General features: G+C 45.3%; 1 protein-coding gene across 1 annotated transcript in view; it reads left to right on the plus strand.

Annotated features, from left to right (window-relative positions):
- LOC112251848 (pituitary adenylate cyclase-activating polypeptide type I receptor) overlaps positions 1–22,693 on the plus strand; it is a 59,999-nt gene that overhangs the window by 31,594 nt on the left and 5,712 nt on the right. Inside the window, exons 4-6 of the mRNA XM_042322343.1 lie at positions 17,865–17,965; positions 20,241–20,338; positions 20,529–20,661. Coding sequence (XP_042178277.1) covers positions 17,865–17,965; positions 20,241–20,338; positions 20,529–20,661 — 332 coding nt within the window. The remainder of the gene's footprint in view (positions 1–17,864; positions 17,966–20,240; positions 20,339–20,528; positions 20,662–22,693) is intronic.

Here is a 22,693-nt window from a genome sequence, read left to right on the forward strand (position 1 = left end):
ATCAAGTTTGCAGACAACACTACAGTGGTAGGCTTGATTACCACCCATGACGAGACGGCCTACAGGGAGGAGGTGAGGGTCCTCGGAGTGTGGTGTCAGAAAAATAACCTCACACTCAACATCAACAAAACAAAGGAAATTATTGTGGACTTCAGGAAACAGCAGAGGGAACACCCCCCCCCCTATCCACATCGACGAGACAGTAGTGGAGAAGGAGGAAACTTTTAAGTTCCTCGATGTACACATCACGGACTAACTGAAATGGTCCACCCACCCACACAGACAGCGTGGTGAATAAGGCACAGCAGCGCCTCTTCAACCTCAGGAGGCTGAAGAAATTTGGCTTGTCACCGAAAACACTCACAAACCTTGTGGTATGGCAACTGCTCCGCCCACAACCGTAAGGCTCTCCAGAGGATAGTGAGGTCTGCACAACGCATCTCCACCGGCAAACTTCCTGCCCTCCAGGACACCTACGCCACCCGATGTCACAGGAAGGCCAAAAAGATCATCAAGGACAACAACCACCCGACCCACTGCCTGTTCACCCCGCTTTCATCCAGAAGGCGAGGTCAGTACAGGTGCATCAAAGCTGGGACCGAGAGACTGAAAAAGAGCTTCTATCTCAAGGCCATCAGACTGTTAAACAGCAATCACTAACATTGAGTGGCTGCTGCCAACAAACATACAGACTCAAATCTCTAGCCACTTTAATAATTTATAATTGGATGTAATAAATGTATCACTAGTCACTTTAAACAATGCCACTTTACATAATGTTTACATACCCTACATTACTCATCTCATATGTATATACTGTTCTCTATACCATCTACTGCATTCTGTCTATGCCGCACGGCCATCGCTCATCCATATATTTATATGTACATATTCTTATTCATCCCTTTACACTTGTGTGTATTAGGTAGTTGTTGTGAAATTCTTAGATTACTTGTTAGATATTTGCTGCATTGTCGGAACTAGAAGCACAAGTATTTCGCTACACTCACATTAACATCTGCTAACCATGTGTATGTGACCAATAAAATTTGATTTGATTTGATATGGCCTTTTCTTTGCAACTCTGCCTAGAAGGCCAGCATCCCGGAGTTGCCTCTTCACTGTTGACGTTGAGAGATATAAGAAAGTTCAGGAAACATTTTTTTGTTGTACATGTATTCCCCTTATTTTTGGCACTCAACAGTCTCCTTATATACTTCCATACATGTTTTCAACTGTAGGCCAAATCGTTGGGTCGCTACAAAATATTTTGTGAGAAGACAGATTTTTTGTTGTTGTGAGAAGACAGTCTCGTGGTCTGGCAAACACCGCTCTATTTGTGTTACGTTTCACCGGAAGTGAGACATAGTTGGATATGGTGGATTGAGACGCATCCAATACAACAACAGATATCTCCAGCTTAAACTATTATGCTAATTCGATTTCCACGGGGGCACGGACATCGACCTTAGGGGGTTCAACTTTAAAGTATATGGGAGCAGAGGACCAGGGTTCTCAATCTCTAAAGATGTCATAACTTATTTAAGAGTGGGAGCTAGCCTGCAGAGCACTCCCTGGATCCCCTCCCCCGCAGACTTAGACAACAATAAGTACACCTTAGGTACTGTGGAGTTCAGTCAAGCTACTGTAACTGAGAGCACCGGAAATAATAAAATAATAATTTAAAAAAAGGATTCAACTAAGGGAGCGACGAAGAGTGTGAGGAGGAGCATTAGCGAAGCTAGTTAGTCTACTGTCTCTGGGGTCTTAGCCCTCCTCTACTGTATGCTACCGCTAGGCTAGCTAACACAGCCTTAGCCCTCTGCTATACTTGGCAATTCATGCTATGGCTACGTGCCACATTATGCTAATGATAATACAGAAGCTAAAATCCCACTGGCAACTTATCAGTCAAGCCGCCCACTGTTCAACCACCCCACATTCTTTCTCCTCCCGCTCACCATCTCACTGTGGAGTGGAGTGAGGTACTGGATGGGTGCAGTTCTAATATATTTTCCATAACAGCCAATAGCCCAGTCCCAAAGTGTTAAACCCTCTTTAACTTCCTCTCTGTGAGCAACGCTTACAGTATGCATATGCCCCCCCCCCACCCCCCCCCCACACACACACATTTATTTTCCCTCACACACATTCTCCTCTCAACTTTGTGACCTCGTACTCTGAGTCATTGTAGTTGTGGCACTGTGAGTGTATTAAGTCATCCCGTCCACACTCCAGGCTGGTTGGAGAGAGAGAACACCATCCTCTGTTGCTTTTCTGCTCCACTCTTCTGTTCCATCTAATTCATCTCATTTATATTCATCACAGCCTTCTGGTGATTTGCCCATCACATCTGACTGACTGGAGTGGACAGGGGGAACTTTTACCAAGGTTGTTTAATGTCATGTTGGATGCATAGCATAAACAACAGCATGCACATACGTGAACACACACATGTGAACTCACACAGACACACACATACTCACTTGCCTTATTTACCTTCCTGTCTGATAAAGGGATGTGATAGTCTAAACGATCTCTCATAGGAAGCTGCTGCTTTGATACACTACTGAGCTGTTATGATGGTGTCATTAGTGCATAGTAATATACAGTACCAGTCAAAAGTTTGGACACACCTACTCATTCAAGGGTCTTTCTATAGTTTTACTATTTTCTACATTGTAGAATAATAGGGAAGCCCTCAAACTATGAAATAGCACATATGGAATCATGTAGTAATCAAAATATATTTTATATTTGAGATTCTTCAAAGTAGCCACCCTTCGCCTTGATGACAGCTTTGCACACTCTTGGCATTCTCTCAACCAGCTCCATGAGGTAGTGACCTGGAATGCATTTCAGTTGACAGGTGTGCCATGTTCAAAGTTAATTTGTGGAATTTCTTTCCTTCTTAATGCGTTTGAGCCAATCAGTTGTGTTGTGACAAGGTAGAGGTGGTATACAGAAGATAGCCCACCACAGGAAAGGAAGATCCAGAGTTACATCTGCTACAGAGGATTTTATTTTATTTTATTTATTTCACCTTTATTTAACCAGGTAGGCTAGTTGAGAACAAGTTCTCATTTACAACTGCGACCTGGCCAAGATAAAGCATAGCAGTGTGAGCAGACAACACAGAGTTACACATGGAATAAACAATTAACAAGTCAATAACACAGTAGAAAACAAAGGGGGAGTCTATATACAATGTGTGCAAAAGGCATGAGGAGGTAGACGAATAGTTACAATTTTGCAGATTAACACTGGAGTGATAAATGATCAGATGGTCATGTACAGGTAGAGATATTGGTGTGCAAAAGAGCAGAAAAGTAAATAAATAAAAACAGTATGGGGATGAGGTAGGTGAAAATGGGTGGGCTATTTACCAATAGACTATGTACAGCTGCAGCGATCGGTTAGCTGCTCAGATAGCTGATGTTTGAAGTTGGTGAGGGAGATAAAAGTCTCCAACTTCAGCGATTTTTGCAATTCGTTCCAGTCACAGGCAGCAGAGTACTGGAACGAAAGGCGGCCAAATGAGGTGTTGGCTTTAGGGATGATCAGTGAGATACACCTGCTGGAGCGCGTGCTACGGATGGGTGTTGCCATCGTGACCAGTGAACTGAGATAAGGCGGAGCTTTACCTAGCATGGACTTGTAGATGACCTGGAGCCAGTGGGTCTGGCGACGAATATGTAGCGAGGGCCAGCCGACTAGAGCATACAAGTCGCAGTGGTGGGTGGTATAAGGTGCTTTAGTGACAAAACGGATGGCACTGTGATATACTGCATCCAGTTTGCTGAGTAGAGTGTTGGAAGCCATTTTGTAGATGACATCGCCGAAGTCGAGGATTGGTAGGATAGTCAGTTTTACTAGGGTAAGCTTGGCGGCGTGAGTGAAGGAGGCTTTGTTGCGGAATAGAAAGCCGACTCTTGATTTGATTTTTGATTGGAGATTTTTGATATGAGTCTGGAAGGAGAGTTTGCAGTCTAGCCAGACACCTAGGTACTTATAGATGTCCACATATTCAAGGTCGGAACCATCCAGGGTGGTGATGCTAGTCGGGCATGCGGGTGCAGGCAGTGATCGGTTGAAAAGCATGCATTTGGTTTTACTAGCGTTTAAGAGCAGTTGGAGGCCACGGAAGGAGTGTTGTATGGCATTGAAGCTTGTTTGGAGGTTAGATAGCACAGTGTCCAATGACGGGCCGAAAGTATATAGAATGGTGTCGTCTGCGTAGAGGTGGATCAGGGAATCGCCCGCAGCAAGAGCAACATCATTGATATACACAGAGAAAAGAGTCGGCCCGAGAATTGAACCCTGTGGCACCCCCATAGAGACTGCCAGAGGACCGGACAGCATGCCCTCCGATTTGACACACTGAACTCTGTCTGCAAAGTAATTGGTGAACCAGGCAAGGCAGTCATCCGAAAAACCGAGGCTACTGAGTCTGCCGATGAGAATATGGTGATTGACAGAGTCGAAAGCCTTGGCAAGGTCGATGAAGACGGCTGCACAGTACTGTCTTTTATCGATGGCGGTTATGATATCGTTTAGTACCTTGAGTGTGGCTGAGGTGCACCCGTGACCGGCTCGGAAGCCAGATTGCACAGCGGAGAAGGTACGGTGGGATTCGAGATGGTCAGTGACCTGTTTGTTGACTTGGCTTTCGAAGACCTTAGATAGGCAGGGCAGGATGGATATAGGTCTGTAACAGTTTGGGTCCAGGGTGTCTCCCCCTTTGAAGAGGGGGATGACTGCGGCAGCTTTCCAATCCTTGGGGATCTCAGACGATATGAAAGAGAGGTTGAACAGGCTGGTAATAGGGGTTGCGACAATGGCGGCGGATAGTTTCAGAAATAGGGGGTCCAGATTGTCAAGCCCAGCTGATTTGTACGGGTCCAGGTTTTGCAGCTCTTTCAGAACATCTGCTATCTGGATTTGGGTAAAGGAGAACTTGGAGAGGCTTGGGCGAGGAGCTGCCGGGGGAGGAGCTGTTGGCCGAGGTTGGAGTAGCCATGCGGAAGGCATGGCCAGCCGTTGAGAAATGCTTATTGAAGTTTTCGATAATCATGGATTTATCGGTGGTGACCGTGTTACCTAGCCTCAGTGCAGTGGGCAGCTGGGAGGAGGTGCTCTTGTTCTCCATGGACTTCACAGTGTCCCAGAACTTTTGGAGTTGGAGCTACAGGATGCAAACTTCTGCCTGAAGAAGCTGGCCTTAGCTTTCCTGACTGACTGCGTGTATTGGTTCCGGACTTCCCTGAACAGTTGCATATCACGGGGAATATTCGATGCTATTGCAGTCCGCCACAGGATGTTTTTGTGCTGGTCGAGGGCAGTCAGGTCTGGGGTGAACCAAGGACTGTATCGGTTCTTAGTTCTGCATTTTTTGAACGGAGCATGCTTATCTAAAATGGTGAGGAAGTTACTTTTAAAGAATGACCAGGCATCTTCAACTGATGGGATGAGGTCAATGTCCTTCCAGGATACCCGGGCCAGGTCGATTAGAAAGGCCTGCTCACAGAAGTGTTTTAGGGAGCGTTTGACCGTGATGAGGGGTGGTCGTTTGACTGCGGCTCCGTAGCGGATACAGGCAATGAGGCAGTGATCGCTGAGATCCTGGTTGAAGACAGCGGAGGTGTATTTGGAGGGCCAGTTGGTCAGGATGACGTCTATGAGGGTGCCCTTGTTTACAGAGTTAGGGTTGTACCTGGTGGGTTCCTTGATGATTTGTGTGAGATTGAGGGCATCTAGCTTAGATTGTAGGACTGGCGGGGTGTTAAGCATATCCCAGTTTAGGTCACCTAACAGAACAAACTCTGAGGCTAGATGGGGGCGATCAATTCACAAATGGTGTCCAGGGCACAGCTGGGAGCTGAGGGGGTCGGTAGCAGGCGGCAACAGTGAGAGACTTATTTCTGGAGAGAGTAATTTTCAAAATTAGTAGTTCGAACTGTTTGGGTATGGACCTGGAAAGTATGACATTACTTTGCAGGCTATCTCTGCAGTAGACTGCAACTCCTCCCCTTTGGCAGATCTATCTTGACGGAAGATGTTATAGTTGGGTATGGAAATCTCTGAATTTTTGGTGGCCTTCCTGAGCCAGGATTCAGACACAGCAAGGACATCAGGGTTAGCAGAGTGTGCTAGAGCAGTGAGTAAAACAAACTTAGGGAGGAGGCTTCTGATGTTGACATGCATGAAACCAAGGCTTTTACGATCACAGAAGTCAACAAATGAGGGTGCCTGGGGACATGCAGGGCCTGGGTTTACCTCCACATCACCCGCGGAACAGAGAAGGAGTAGTATGAGGGTGCGGCTAAAGGCTATCAAAACTGGTCGCCTAGAGCGTTGGGGACAGAGAATAAGAGGAGCAGGTTTCTGGGCATGTTAGAATATATTCAGGGCATAATGCGCAGACAGGGGTATGGTGGGGTGCGGGTACAGCGGAGGTAAGCCCAGGCACTGGGTGATGATGAGAGAGGTTGTATCTCTGGACATGCTGGTTGTAATGGGTGAGGTCACCGCATGTGTGGGAGGTGGGACAAAGGAGGTATCAGGGGTATGAAGAGTAGAACTAGGGGCTCCATTGTGAACTAAAACAATGATAACTAACCTGAGCAACAGTATACAAGTCATATTGACATTTGAGAGAGACATACAGCGAGGCATACAGTAATCACAGGTGTTGAATTGGGAAAGCTAGCTAAAACAGTAGGTGAGACAACAGCTAATCAGCTAGCACAACAACAGCAGGTAAAATGGCGTTGACTAGGCAACGGGGCCGACAGATAAAACATAAACAAGCAGAATGGAGTACCGTGATTAATGGACAGTCCAGAGTGCATCAGCTATGTAGCCAAGTGATCAGTGTCCAGGGGGCAGCGGTGGATGGGGCAGGGGAGCTGGACTGGCGAGTGTTATCCAGGTTGAAAAAAAACGAACAATGACTAAATAGCTTGTAGCTAGTTAGCTGGTTAGCTTCTGGAGGTTCTTGAGTGTGTTCTAAAAATTAAAAATAATAGCGATTCCGTGTCACATTGGGTGAGGCAGGTTTCCGGAAAGGTATAAACAGATTAAAAATCAAAAAGAGATAGAAAGTGAGTATGGGTCCGGTGCGTGTTTGGGACGCGGCGATTCAGACGGTTAGCAGGCCTGTGCTAACAAGCTAACAGTTCGTAGGCCCGGGCTAAACAAGGTAGCAGTTAGCGGACCGGGGCTAGACAAGCTAGCAGTTAGCAGGCCGAGTTTAGCAAGCAGGGAGATAGCGAGGGCTAGAGAGTTGGCCTTTGGGGGACGTCGCGATGGGGTGAGTCTGTTTATTCCTCTTCATGCGGTGACATCGATAGACCGGTCGTGGGCCCGGGTATTGTAGCCCAGGAGTATGCTACGGTGGTAGTACAGGTGCGCTGGCCGGGCTAGCTTCACGCTAAGTGGGTGGAAGCGCTAGCCAGGAGTAATCATCCGGGGTTGCGGTTTAGCTAGATAGCTAGTTGTGAAGATCCAGCTGAAAAATGTTCCGTTTGCGGTGGGAATCCGGGGATGAATCCGAGGATGAAAAATAAATAGGTCCGTTATGCTCTGGTTAGAGTCGCGTTGTTCGAACTGGCGAGAGCTTTCCGAGCTAAAGGTTAGCTTAAGGTTAGCTGAAGACCGCTAGCATAGCTGGTGGTTAGCTGGCTAGCTTCAGTTGAGGGGTTCCGGTTCCGAAGTAAATATAAATACTTTAGGAAAAATAGCTACATTGGGTGAGGCGGGTTGCAGGAGAGTATTTGGAAGCTTAGGTTTAGCAAAATGTTTTTGAAGAGATATGCGAAGAAAAATATGTAAAAAATGAAAAATATACGATATATACAAGGGACACGAGACAGGACGACTTACTGCTACGCCATCTTGGATACGTTTATTAGAGTTAACTGCACCTCAAATTGTAGCCCAAATAAATGCTTCACAGAGTTCAAGTAACCGACACATCTCAACATCAACTGTTCAGAGTAGACTGTGTGAATCAGGCCTTTATGGTCAAATTGCTGTAAAGAAACCACTACTAAAGGACACCAATAAGAAGAAGAGACTTGCTTGAGCCAAGAAACATGAGCAATGGACATTAGACCGGTGGAAATCTGTCCTTTGGTCTGATGAGTCCAAATTTGAGATTTTTGGTTCCAACCGCCGTGTCTTTGTGAGACGCAGATGAATGGAAGATCTCTGCATGTGTGTGTAATACCCTTGTTAAAACCAAGTATAGAGTTTATTTGCTATAATTAATTGGTATTAGATTTTTAAAGGTGATCGAATTGCTCCTGAATTTTTATGTTGTTAATGCATTTCTTTTAAAGAAGTATTTCTTTAACGTACAAGTGAATAGGTTGGTATACTTTGAGGTTTAAGTTTTGACCAATAAGGTAGCTTGTTAAGCTGTGGCCAATGGGAGAGCTGACCTGGTTAACAGGAGGCCTGGTGAAAGGGAGAGGTTGGAAAAAGAGGGAGAGATGTTGAAAAGTATGGAAATACATTATCAGTGTTGGTGAAGAAAAATAGAACAAAACATATACCTACCAAGTTTTGAAGGGAAATACTGATTTTGATTTTATAAGAGAGTTTGACGTGCCCAGAGTAAACTGCCTGTTACTCAGGCCCAGAAGCAGGATATGCATAGAATTGGTACCATTGGAAAGAACCACTTTGAAGTTTGTTGAAATGTTAAAATAATGTATGAGACTATAACACAATTGATATGGTAGGAGAAAATACAAAGAAAAACCAAATTGTTTATTTTTGAGAGCCCATGCTCTTACAATGGAAAGCTATGGGTCTATATGCGACTTCATGCGGTCATATATGTTTATATGCGGTCATACGACTTCAAGGTTTCAGGCTTGTTTCTTCCCAAACAAGGAAGAATTTTGAGTTTTGAAACTGGGAGTCAGAGTTGGAAATCAGTCTGTGCGTGCGACAAAGAGGATGCGCACCTGCTTATTTTGCTTTTCTATTCAACATACTTTTTTCCATATGAAATATTATAGTTTGATTACGTTTTAGGGTACCTGAGAATGAAATATAAACATATTTTGACTTGTTTTAACAAGTCCTTTCTGCATGTTGAACAAGTCCTTTCTCTGCATGTTGAACGAGTGGATTACTCAAATCGATGGCTCCAACTAAACTGACTTTTTGGGATATAAAGACAGATTTTATCTAACAAAACGACCATGCATGTTGTAGCTGGGACCCTTTTGATTGCAAATCAGAGGACGATTTTCAAAAAGTAAGTGAATATTTAATCGCTATTTGTGATTTTATGAAGCCTGTGCCGGTGGAAAAATATTTTGATGAGGGGCGCCGTCCTCAAACAATCGCATGGCATGCTTTCGCTGTAAAGCCTATTGTAAATCGGACAATGCAGTTAGATGAACAAGACTTTAAGCTTTTAACCAATATAAAACACTTATAAGTACCTAAATGTTTAATAATATCCATAATTTTTATGATTATTTATTTGAATTGCTCGCCCTCCAATTTCACAGGAAGTTGTCAACAGGTGTTCTGCTAAAGGGACGCCTAGCCCTAAGAGGTTGAAAGACTTAGTAGAGACTGAAGCTACTGTTTCATCGTGGAGGTATTTGACAGCCTCGAGGTTAGCCTAGCATTGTGCGAGACGTGGAGAGAATTGCTTGTGGAAGATGAACGAGTTCATATTTCCATGGGTTATCGGATGCTGCTAAGAAGTACTGTTTGCATTGACTGCTGTGCTTGCTGTGGATCTTGTGAGGACACCGGCACGGAATTGCTATGCTTCACTGAGGAAATATCTACGAGTAGTGAGTAACTACAACAGTGGGGTGCTTCGGGACTTTATGTAAGTAGCCATTTTTTTTTTTTAGCTCCAACGCGTGCCAAAGGGTTTAACCAAGCTTGCAAGTAATTTGGACATGGGTTGTGAAAAATCATTGGGGTTTATTATTTTTATTTCTTTTGATGTGGTACGTTGAAAATGTGATAATATACATCTTGTACCTTATGTCTGTTGCGTTGGTGTAGTCATTCATTGTTTCTGTTTCATTTTATATGGGAAATCATATCATTATATAATAACAAAAATCTATGATCATTCAATCGGAAGGTAATCCCCTAGTTGTCATCACCCTAGTGAGTTTACAATAGGGATTCTCATTGTATATGTCCTTCTCACCAAATATCCCATATCAAATTCGAGCCTGGTGAGAGGGTTACCTGTGGTTCCCACCATGAATTATAGAGAAGAAGGTGTGATGGTGTGGGGGTGCTTTGCTGGTGACACTGTCTGTGATTTATTTATAATTCAAGGCACACTTAACCAGCATGGCTACCACAGCATTCTGCAGTGATACACCATTCCATCTGGTTTGCGCTTAGTGGGACTATCATTTGTTTTTCAACAGGACAATGACCCAACCTCCAGGCTGTGTAAGGGCTATTTGACCAAGAAGGAGAGTGATGGAGTGCTGCATCAGATGATCTGGCCTCCACAATCACCCAACCTCAACCCAATTGAGGTGGTTTGGGATGAACTGGACTGCAGAGGGAAGGAAAAGCAGCCAAAAATTGCTCAGCATATGTGGGAACTCCTTATAGATTGTTGGAAAAGCATTCCTCAGGCGTCCCGCTAGCGGGACAACATCCGGTGAAACTGGGGGGCGTAATTCAAATAAATAATCATTAAAATTATGGATATTAAACATTTAGGTATATACAAGTGTCTTATATCGGTTGAAAACTTAAATTCTTGTTCATCTAATTGCAATGTCCAATTTACAGTAGCTATTACAGTGAAGGCATACCATGAGCATGTTTGAGGAAGGCGCCCCACACCAAAATATTTTTCCACCGGCACAGGTTTCATAAATCCACAAATAGCGATTAAATATTCACTTACTTTTTGAAAATCGTCCTCTGATTTGTCATCCAAAGGGTGCCAGCTATAACATGTAGTGTCGTTTTGTTAGATAAAATCCTTCTTTATATCCCAAAAAGTCAGTTTAGTTGGCGCCATCGATTTGAGTAATCCACTCGTTCAACATGCAGAGAAAGGAATCTGAAAATCTACCCCTAAACTTTGTACCAACAAGTCAAAATACATTTTTATTTACTCCTCAGATACACTAGAATGTAGTCAAACTATAATATTTCTAAAACACGAATATTCCCAAACACGAATTTCCAAGACTGTGTCCCTGTACTAAAACTGATTATTCTTATTTGTTTTGGACATTACAAGCCTGAAACATTGAACGTAGACTGCTGACCCCCTGTGGAAGCCATGGGAATTGCATCCTGGGAGCTAGAATTCAGTATGCCCCTATGCTTTCCATGGTAAGAGCATGGTCTTCAAAAAAAAACTCAGGTTGGTTTTCTTCTACCATATCTATTGTGTTACAGTCTCCTACAGTTTTTGACATAATTTTATTTTACTCCTACATTTCTACAAACTTTAAAGCGTTTTATTTCCAATGGTACCAATTATATGCATATCCTGGCTTCAGAGCTTGAGCTACAGGCAGTTTACTTTGGGCACGTCATTCAGACAGGAAGTGGAGAAGAAAGGGGCCTAGCCTTAAAGCTGGTTGAGGGAATGCCAAGCGTGTGCAATGCTGTCAGCATGTTAAAGGATGGCTACTTTGAAGAATATGAAATGTAAACTATATATATTTTTGTTGGTCATTAATAATAATAATTCCATATGTGCTATTTCATAGTTTTGATGTCTTCACTTTCTACAATGTAGAAAATAGTAAAAATAAAGAAAAACCCTTGAATGAGTAGGTGTGTCCAAACTTCTGACTGGTAATGTACATCTCCTACAGTGGCAGGCCAGAAACAGGAGACAGGAGGCAGGAGACAGGAGACAGGAGACAGGAGATAGGAGACAGGAGACAGTAGACAGGAGGCAGGAGACAGGAGGCGGGAGACAGAAGACAGGAAACAGGAGACAGGAGACAGGAGGCAGGAGGCAGGAGACAGGAGACAGGAGACAGGAGACAGGAGACAGGAGGCAGGAGAAGTGACATAGAGAGAGTAGTGAAAGATGCTTCGACTGCAAAATCAAGTCATCATGGAGATACACAACACCTATTCTGGAAGCCATAATCAAATCTCATGCAGCGAGCTGGCTCCAGACTACATAACAGCCTGTCTCCTACATCGTTGAGCCTAATGAGTTGTCATTTCTCCCCAACTCAACTCATCCGTATAACTCAAGAGTATAACAGCCTTTCCCCTTGAGGTTGAGGTTTTATCTCCCTGTTGTCCCCACCCTGCACCCTGCACCCTGCACCCTGCACCCTGCACCCTGCACCCTGCACCCTGCACCCTGCACCCTGCACCCTGCACCCTGCACCCTGCTGGTGACATCAAGATGACCCTTGGAGGAGGATGAAGGTATCAGCTCTGTAGGCTGCTACTGCCAAACAGCTGCTAGACAGGAGGACAGTATTTGTATGAGCGATATAGAGAAAGTGTGTGTGTTAATTGAGTGTTGAGGGTTTGTATGTACTCTAGTGAAAGAGAGAGTTATCAGTCTCTCCAGAGGACAGAGGGAGGTGCGTCTCCATATCGCCTCCCACCTATCTTACTAAGAAGAAGATGGAAATATGGTCCGATCCATTAAATTCTAATGAACTGAGCAGTGGGGCTATTTCTCCTGTGACGAGCTGACCCCCCTCCTCCATCAAAACATCACACTGTGTGTGTGTGTGTGTGTGTGTGTGTGTGTGTGTGTATGCACGCGTGCTTATAGTTGTGTGTTTGATGAGGTCACCTCGTCCGTCATTGTGATGGCCTAGTCCTCCTCTCCTCTCTTATCCCCATCCTCCTCTCCTCTCTTATCCTCATCCTCCTCTACTCACTTATCCTCATCCTCCTCTACTCTCTTATCCTCATCCTCCTCTCCTCTCTTATCCTCCCCTCCTCTCTTATCCTCATCCTCCACTCCTCCATTATCCTCATCCTCCTCTACTCTCTTATCCTCATCCTCCTCTCCTCTCTTATCCTCCCCTCCTCTCTTATCCTCATCCTCCTCTCCTCTCTTATCCTCATCCTCCTCTACTCTCTTATCCTCATCCTCATCCTCCTCTCCTCTCTTATCCTCCCCTCCTCTCTTATCCTCATCCTCCTCTCCTCTCTTATCCTCATCCTCCTCTCCTCTCTTATCCTCATCCTCCTCTACTCTCTTATCCTCATCCTCCTCTCCTCTCTTATCCTCATCCTCCTCTACTCTCTTATCCTCATCCTCCTCTCCTCTCTTACCCTCCCCTCCGCTCTTATCCTCATCCCCCTCTCCTCTCTTATCCTCATCCTCCTCTCATTTCTTATCCTCATCCTCCTCTCCTCTCTAATCCTCATCCTCCCCTCCTCTCTTATCCTCCTCTCCTCTCTTATCCTCATCCTCCCCTCCTCTCTTATCCTCCTCTCCTCTCTTATCCTCATCCTCCCCTCCTCTCTTATCCTCATCCTCCTCTCTTATCCTGATACTCCTCTCCTCTCTTATGCTCCCCTCCTCTCTTATCCTCATCCCCCTCTCATCTCTTATCCTCATCTTCCTCTCTTATTCTCATCCTCCCCTCCTCTCTTATCCTCATCCTCCTCTACTCTCTTATCCTCATCCTCCTCTCCTCTCTTATCCTCATCCTCCTCTCCTTTCTTATCCTCCTCATCCTCTCCTCTCTTATCCTCATCCTCCTCTCCTCTCTTATCCTCATCCTCCTCTCCTCTCTTATCCTCCCCTCCTCTCTTATCCTGATCCTCCTCTCTTATCCTCATCCTCCTCTACTCTCTTATCCTCATCCTCAGCTCCTCTCTTATCCTCATCCTCCTCTACTTTCTTATCCTCATCCTCCCCTCCTCTCTTATCCTCATCCTCCTCTCCTGTCTTATCCTCCCCTCCTCTCTTATTCTCATCCTCCTCTCCTCTCTTATCCAAATCCTCCTCTCCTCTCTTATCCTCATCCTCCTCTCCTATCTTATCCTCATCCTCCTCTACTCGCTTATCCTCATCCTCCTCTCCTCTCTTATCCTCATCCTCCTCTCTTCTCTTATCCTCCCCTCCTCTCTTATCCTGATCCTCCTCTCTTATCCTGATCCTCCTCTACTCTCTTATCCTCATCCTCAGCTCCTCTCTTATCCTCATCCTCCTCTACTCTCTTATCCTCATCCTCCTCTCCTCTCTTATCCTCCCCTCATCTCTTATCCTCATCCTCCTCTCCCCTCTTATCCTCATCCTCCTCTACTCTCTTATCCTCATCCTCCTCTCCTCTCTTACCCTCCCCTCCGCTCTTATCCTCATCCTCATCCCCATCCTCCTCTCCTCTCCTCTCTTATCCTCATCCTCAACTGCTTTCTTATCCTCATCCTCCTCTCCTCTCGAATCCTCATCCTACCCTCCTCTCTTATCCTCCACTCCTCTCTTATCCTCATCCTCCCCTCCTCTCTTATCCTCCTCTCCTCTCTTATCCTCCTCCTCCTCTCCTCTCTTATCTTCATCCTCTCCTCCTCTCTTATCCTCCCCTCGTCTCCTCTCTTATCCTCATCCTCAACCTCCTCTCCTCTCTTATGCTCCCCTCCTCTCTTATCCTCATCCCCCTCTCATCTCTTATCCTCATCTTCCTCTCTTATCCTCATCCTCCCCTCCTCTCTTATCCTCATCCTCCTCTACTCTCTTATCCTCATCCTCCCCTCCTCTCTTATCCTCATCCTCCTCTCCTCTCTTATCCTCCTCATCCTCTCCTCTCTTATCCTCATCCTCCTCTCCTCTCTTATCCTCATCCTCCTCTCCTCTCTTATTCTCCCCTCCTCTCCTCTCTTATCCTTATCCTCCCCTCCTCTCCTCTCTTATGCTCCCCTCCTCTCTTATCCTCATCCCCCTCTCATCTCTTATCCTCATCTTCCTCTCTCATTTTCATCCTCCCTCCTCTCTTATCCTCATCCTCCTCTACTCTCTTATCCTCATCCTCCTCTCCTCTCTTATCCTCATCCTCCTCTACTTTCTTATCCTCATCATCCTCTACTCTCTTATCCTCATCCTCCTCTCCTCTCTTATCCTCCCCTCCTCTCTTATCCTCATCCTCCTATCCTGTCTTATCCTCCCCTCCTCTCTTATTCTCATCCTCCTCTCCTCTCTTATCCACATCCTCCTCTCCTCTCTTATCCTCATCCTCCTCTCCTCTCTTATCCTCATCCTCCTCTACTCGCTTATCCTCAGCCTCCTCTCCTCTCTTATCCTCATCCTCCTCTCCTGTCTTATCCTCCCCTCCTCTCTTATCCTCATCCTCCTCTACTCGATTATCCTCATCCTCCCCTCCTCTCTTATCCTCATCCTCCTCTCTTCTCTTATCCTCCCCTCCTCTCTTATCCTGATCCTCCTCTCTTATCCTGATCCTCCTCTACTCTCTTATCCTCATCCTCAGCTCCTCTCTTATCCTCATCCTCCTCTACTCTCTTATCCTCATCCTCCTCTACTCTCTTATCCTCATCCTCCTCTCCTCTCTTATCCTCCCCTCCTCTCTTATCCTCATCCTCCCCTCCTCTCTTATCCTCATCCTCCTCTACTCTCTTATCCTCATCCTCATCTCCTCTCTTATCCTCATCCTCCTCTCCTTTCTTATCCTCCTCATGCTCTCCTCTCTTATTCTCATCCTCCTCTCCTCTCTTATCCTCCCCTCCTCTCTTATCCTGATCCTCTTCTCTTATCCTCATCCTCCTCTACTCTCTTATCCTCATCCTCAGCTCCTCTCTTATCCTCATCCTCCTCTACTTTCTTATCCTCATCCTCCTCTCCTCTCTTATCCTCCACTCCTCTCTTATCCTCATCCTCCTCTCCTCTCTTATCCTCCCCTCCTCTCTTATCCTCATCCTCCTCTCCTGTCTTATCCTCCCCTCCTCTCTTATCCTCATCCTCCTCTCCTCTCTTATCCACATCCTCCTCTCCTCTCTTATCCTCATCCTCCTCTCCTCTCTTATCCTCATCCTCCTCTACTCGCTTATCCTCATCCTCCTCTCCTCTCTTATCCTCCTCTCCTCTCTTATCCTCATCCTCCTCTCCTCCCTTATCCTCATCCTCCTCTACTCTCTTAACCTCATCCTCTTCTCCTCTCTAATCCTCCCATCCCCTCTTATCATCATCCTCCTCTCCTCTCTTACCCTCCCCTCCTATCTTATCCTCATCCTCTTCTCCTCTCTTATCCTCAACCTCCTCTCCTCTCCTCTCTTATCCTTATCCTCCTCTCCTCTCCTCTCTTATCCTCCCCTCCCCTCTTATCATCCTCCTCCTCTCCTCTCTTATCCTCCCCTCCTCTCTTATCCTCATCCTCCTTTTCTCTCTTATCCTCATCCTCCTTTTCTCTCTTATCCTCATCCTCCTTTTCTCTCTTATCCTCATTACATGCCTTTTCATCGACTTCTCTTCGTTTCTCCCTCGTGCTGTTTTCTCTTTCTATGTAAGTTCTCTTTGTCAATGTACTGTCTCCATTTTCTCTGCTGCTGAAAGACATAATGAAATCTCTCTCTTTCCCCTCCCTTGTTAGTGTTTGTTTCCATCTCTTCCCCTCTTCTGTCTCTGTGTGTGGTGTGTTTCTAGCTGTTCATTGTTTCCTGGCTCTAAGATCTCTTGTGTCGTTGCCCTCTGTGGTTCATCTAATCCTCTGTCTAATCAGTCTGTAGAAATAATTACACAGCCCTCTCTGATCCCTTAACCCCTATCAACATGAAAACAACACGCACACAGGAACACACACACACACACACACACAGGAACACACACACGCACACAGGAACACACACACGCACACAGGAACACACACACGCACACAGGAACACACATACGCACACAGGAACACACACACGCACACAGGAACACACACACGCACACAGGAACACACACATGCACACAGGAACACACACACGCACCAGGAACACACACACGCACACAGGAACACACACACAGGAACACACACACGCACACAGGAACACACACATGCACACAGGAACACACACACGCACACAGGAACACACACACGCACACAGGAACACACACAGGAACACACACATGCACACAGGAACACACACACAGGAACACACACACAGGAACACACACACAGGAACACACACACAGGAACACACACACGCACACAGGAACACGCACCCAGGAACACACACACGCACACAGGAACACACACACGCACACAGGAACACACACACAGGAACGCACACATGCACACAGGAACACACACACAGGAACACACACACAGGAACACACACACAGGAACACACACACGCACACAGGAACACACACACGCACACAGGAACACACACACGCACACAGGAACACACACACGCACACAGGAACACACACATACATGCACACACACACACATGCACACACACACACGTCAACATGACAACAGCACCAAAACGACACAGGCAATTATATACAGTACATGATGAGTATGATTATAAAGAGATATACAGTACATGATGAGCATGATTATAAAGAGATATACAGTACATGATAAGTATGATTATAAAGAGATATATAGTGCATAGAGAAGACAGTTCTCTACGTAATTAATTTGCCTGCTGCATTCTGTATTACAGTATTTCACTGTCTAGTATTGTACATTATTGAACAGTGTTGTACTGTAAAACTCTATGGATTTTTTGTTGTTGTTGTCTCTATCTCATGAATGCATCCATCTGTATAACTGAAGTAGTAATGCTGTAGTTCTGTCTTGTTATTCTATGTGAGGTGAGAATGAACTGGCAACCCTCTTGAGTTTAGTCCCGGGGATTAAATCTGCAGTCTACCTCTGATTGGTTGATCTGTTTACCAGGCTACATCTTCAGGAACTGTACGAAGGCTGGCTGGACAGAGCTGTACCCTACATATGAGGAGGCCTGTGAGTTCGCAGATGAGTCAGAGACAGGATCAGAGGTTAGAGACACCCCACCACACCACTCTCGACCTCAACCTTCTCTTTTACTTACTCACTCATTTAATCACTCATCCGAATTATCATTGTTCAATTTTCTTCTCAGGGGAGATAGAATGGGATTGGTTGAGGGGAGAATTTGTCACATTTCAAAATGTAACAACTCCACTGAGACATTAATTAATGTACTTATTCTGTCGTGTACTTATTCAGTCATGTACTTATTCAGTCATGTACTTATTCAGTCATGTAATTATTCAACCATCTACTTATTCAGTCTGAATTACCTATCTCACTCTATAGGCCTACTCTTTTTTTCTCCTCTCTCTCTCTCTCTCTCTCTCTCGCTCCCTCTCTCTCTTTCTTTCTCTCTCTCTCTCTCTCTCTCTATGTCTCTCTCTCTCTCTATGTGTGTCTCTCTCTCTCTCTATGTGTGTCTCTCTCTCTCAATTCAATGAGCTTTCTGGCATGGGAAACGTGTTAACATTGCCAAAGCAAGTGAGGTAGATAATATACAAAAGTGAAATAAACAATACATATTAACAGTAAACATTACACATACAGAAGTTTCAAAACAATAAAGACATTACAAATGTCATATTACATATATATATATATATATATATATATATATATATATATATATATATATATATATATATATATATATATACAGTGTTTTAACAATGTACAAATGGTTAAAGGACACAAGATAAAATAAATAAGCATAAATATGGGTGTATTTACAATGGTGTTTGTTCTTCACTGGTTGCCCTTTTCTCGTGGCAACAGGTCACAAATCTTGCTGCTGTGATGGCACACTGTGGAATTTCACCCAGTAGATATGGGAGTTTTTCAAAATTGGATTTGTTTTCAAATTCTTTGTGGACGCACACAGGAACACAGGAACACACACACTCTCTCTCTCTCTCTCTCTCTCTCTCACCCTCTCTCTCTCTCTCTCTCTCTCTCTCTCTCTCTCTCTCTCTCTCTCTCTCTCTCTCTCTCTCTCTCACTCTCTCTCTCTCTCTCCCTCTCCCTCTCTCTCTCTGTCTCTCTCTCTCTCTCTCTCTCTGTCTCTCTCTCTCTCTCTCTCTCTCACTCTCTCTCTCTCTCTGTCTCTCTCTCCCTCTCTCTCTCTCTCTCTCTCTCTCCCTCTCTCTCTCTCTCTCTCTCTCTCTCTCTCTCTCTCACACACACTCTCTCTCTCTCTCTCCCTCTCCCTCTCTCTCTCTCTGTCTCTCTCTCCCTCTCTCTCTCCCCTCTCTCTCTCTCTCTCTCTCTCTCTCTCTCTCTCTCTCTCACTCTCTCTCTCTCTCTCTCCCTCTCCCTCTCTCTCTCTCTCTCTCTCTCTCTCTCTCTCTCACACTCTCTCTCTCTCTCCCTCTCCCTCTCTCTCTCTGTCTCTCTCTGTCTCTCTCTCTCTCTCTCTCTCTCTCTCTCTCTCTCATTCACATGCTGTAAGCATTGTTGAACGTCGATTGTGTTACTTTATTGTGTTACTAACAGGTCGGCCAGCCAGGCAGCCAAACAAAAACATGACTATCTCTCGTTACATCACTAAGAATGGATATTTGAGTAGTCATCTGAGAAAGCCCTGGCTGTTTCTACAGGCCATTCACGCTAACCATCTGGCAACAAATGCATTTAGACAAATCACAAGTTTGAAAGGAAAGGCAAAGAGAAAAGAAATGGTAGGACAGACAGAGTGAGAGATGAGAAGGATAGATTAACATTCCAGACTTCCTAGCTGATAGCTGATTGCTCAGGGGGCTCTTCTTATCCTCCTGTCACATCCCTCCCTCTGTCTCATTCCCAACCACTCCCCATATACACACAATCTCCACACACCCTCATACACCTAGAAGACGCAGACACATAATCTCCACACACCCTCGTACACCTAGAAGACGCAGACACACAATCTTCACACACCCTCGTAAAGAAAAGACGCAGACACACAATCTCCACACACCCTCGTACACCTAGAAGACGCAGACACACATACACTTGCCAAGGCCATGAGGAAGGTGTGTGATCGTGCTGTGCATCTGAAAACGCTTATTAAGCAGTGTAACTCCCTAGACAGAAACACAACAGTATCTTTCCTGGCCCGATATGTTCATTCGCTACACTTGTACTGTTTTCTCAGTATACAGTATGTCATGACATTATTATATGATTGAGTATATGAGGGACATAGAGGGCAGCCTACTGATGGGATTTGAAGTCCTGCACTATATGTGTCTTTTTGACCTCTGACCTGTTGCTTTCCAGACAACATACTTCTACACCATCAGTCAGGTGTACACCGTTGGATATGCCACCTCCCTCGTCTCCCTCATATCAGCCATCTTTGTCTTCACTGTGTTCAGGTAACACTAGGACATACTCAGTCCAATATTTATTCCTTAGATACACACAGATACATGATAAAGCTGTGATGATAAATAGATAACACTGGAAGACTGGATTGCGGTCATATAGGCATTAGAGTTCAATATGGACCCTCTAACATGACAGGAAATGAGGTCAGTCTAACAGGAAGTTGACTCTCCTGTACAGGAAGTTCCACTGTACCAGGAACTACATCCACATCAACCTATTTTCCTCATTCATCCTGAGAGCCAGTGCCGTTTTCATCAAGGACGGAGTTCTGTTCGCCGATGAGAACCTGGACCACTGCTTCATGTCCACCGTGAGTGTCATGCTGTCATCAACAAGCGACACAAACTATACTGGACTTACTGTCTTAATACTATTTGTAACTCCCTGTCACACCTTCACCTGTTATATCACCATATATTTAGATATTCTATACCATATCTATATTACTGTCATGTAAGTTCATATAGTGTATACCACCGATTTCTACTAAGTTCCTGTGGCTTTATAGGTCTGTCTTCATCCGTGCACTTTCCTCTTTTGAATGTCATTGCCTTCAGATGTATGACTCATCTTGTTGTACGGGAAAAGCATCAGAGGGTGCTGTGAACGCTATCTGACTAGAGCACATTTTAGCTCATTGAAATGAATCTGTGAGAGACAGCGAGTCGAGACTTTCTCCTCCAAATACTTTTCTGCTAAAACATTGGCCTGCTTCTAAAAAGAGTGAGTCGTCCAGTCGACTTTGGTCCTTTTCTCTGGCAGTGAGGCCATTGGATCAGAATATCAGTGGTGACTCATTAAGAGTGATGAAAGAGAGAGAGAGAGACTGATAAGAGAGAGAATGATGAGAGAGGGACAAAGAGAGAGAGGGGGGGGAGGGGAGGGGAGGGGAGGGGAGGGGAGGGGAGGGGAGGGGAGGGAGATAAGAGAAGATAGATAAAGAGAGAGAGAAATAGAAAGGGAGAGGGAAAGAGAGAGAGAGGGAGGGGAGAGAGAGTTCTCTTGCACCCCAACAGGACACCAGGTTCTATATTTAGAAGCTAAATACACAGCACAGAGAGGAGATGGGGGTTACAGAGACTACTGCAGAAGTAGAGAAGGGTGGCAGTATGATTGTGGCTCAGGGAGTCACCAGAGGGGTACAGGGGAGGGGTGGAGGTGGCAGTATGATTGTGGCTCAGGGAGTCACCAGAGGGGTACAGGGGAGGGGTGGTGGTGGCAGTGTGATTGTGGCTCAGGGAGTCACCAGAAGGGTACAGGGGAGGGGTGGAGGTGGCAGTGTGATTGTGGCTCAGGGAGTCACCAGAGGGGTACAGGGGAGGGGTGGAGGTGGCAGTGTGATTGTGGCTCTGGGAGTCACCAGAGGGGTACAGGGGAGGGGTGGAGGTGGCAGTGTGATTGTGGCTCTGGGAGTCACCAGAGGGGTACAGGGGAGGGGTGGAGGTGGCAGTGTGATTGTGGCTCTGGGAGTTACCAGAGGGGTACAGGGGAGGTGTGGAGGTGGCAGTGTGATTGTGGCTCAGGGAGTCACCAGAAGGGTACAGGGTAGGGGTGGAGGTGGCAGTGTGATTGGGGTTCAGGGAGTCACCAGAGGGGTACAGGGGAGGAGTGGAGGTGGCAGTGTGTGTGTGTTTGGGGGGTGATGCAGGGTTAAATAATTGAGGAGTGGTGCTCCTGGCTGATAGCTGTCCCTCCTGACCCTCACCCCCATATCGACTGAAACCTGAATGGGCCCAACCTCACATAAGAGGACATATTGAGTCTGACCCTGATTAGAGTGTAATTACAACTCTCCTAGACAAGCACACACACACACAATTTTAGGCTAAAATAAATGATTATTGTCTATCAACAATGACAAGCCACCATGGTCTGACAACTTGGATGGAAAATTACTGAGGATAATAGTGGATGATATTGCCACTTGTATTTACCATGTTTTCAATTTAAGCCCACTAGAAAGTGTGTGCCCCCAGGCTTGGAGGGAAGTCAAAGTAATTCCGAAACCTAAGAATAGTAAAGCCCTCTTTACTGGCTCAAATATCTGACCAATCAGCCTGTTACCAACACTTAGTAAACTTTTGGAAAAAATGGTGTTTAACCAGATACAATAATATTTTACAGTAAACACATTGCCAACAAACTTTCAGCACGCTTATAGGGAAGGACATTCAACAAGAACAGCACTTTCACAAATGACTGATGTTTGGCTGAGATAAATGGATGATAAAAAGTTTGTGGGTTGATATTTTGTTAGACTTCAGTGAGGCTTTTGACATTATCGATCATAGTCTGCTGCTGGAAAAGCATATTTATCATGGCTTTACACCCTCTGCTATAAT

The sequence above is a fragment of the Oncorhynchus tshawytscha genome, linkage group LG05 (assembly GCF_018296145.1).
Source record: "Oncorhynchus tshawytscha isolate Ot180627B linkage group LG05, Otsh_v2.0, whole genome shotgun sequence".
NCBI classification, from domain to species: domain Eukaryota; kingdom Metazoa; phylum Chordata; class Actinopteri; order Salmoniformes; family Salmonidae; genus Oncorhynchus; species Oncorhynchus tshawytscha.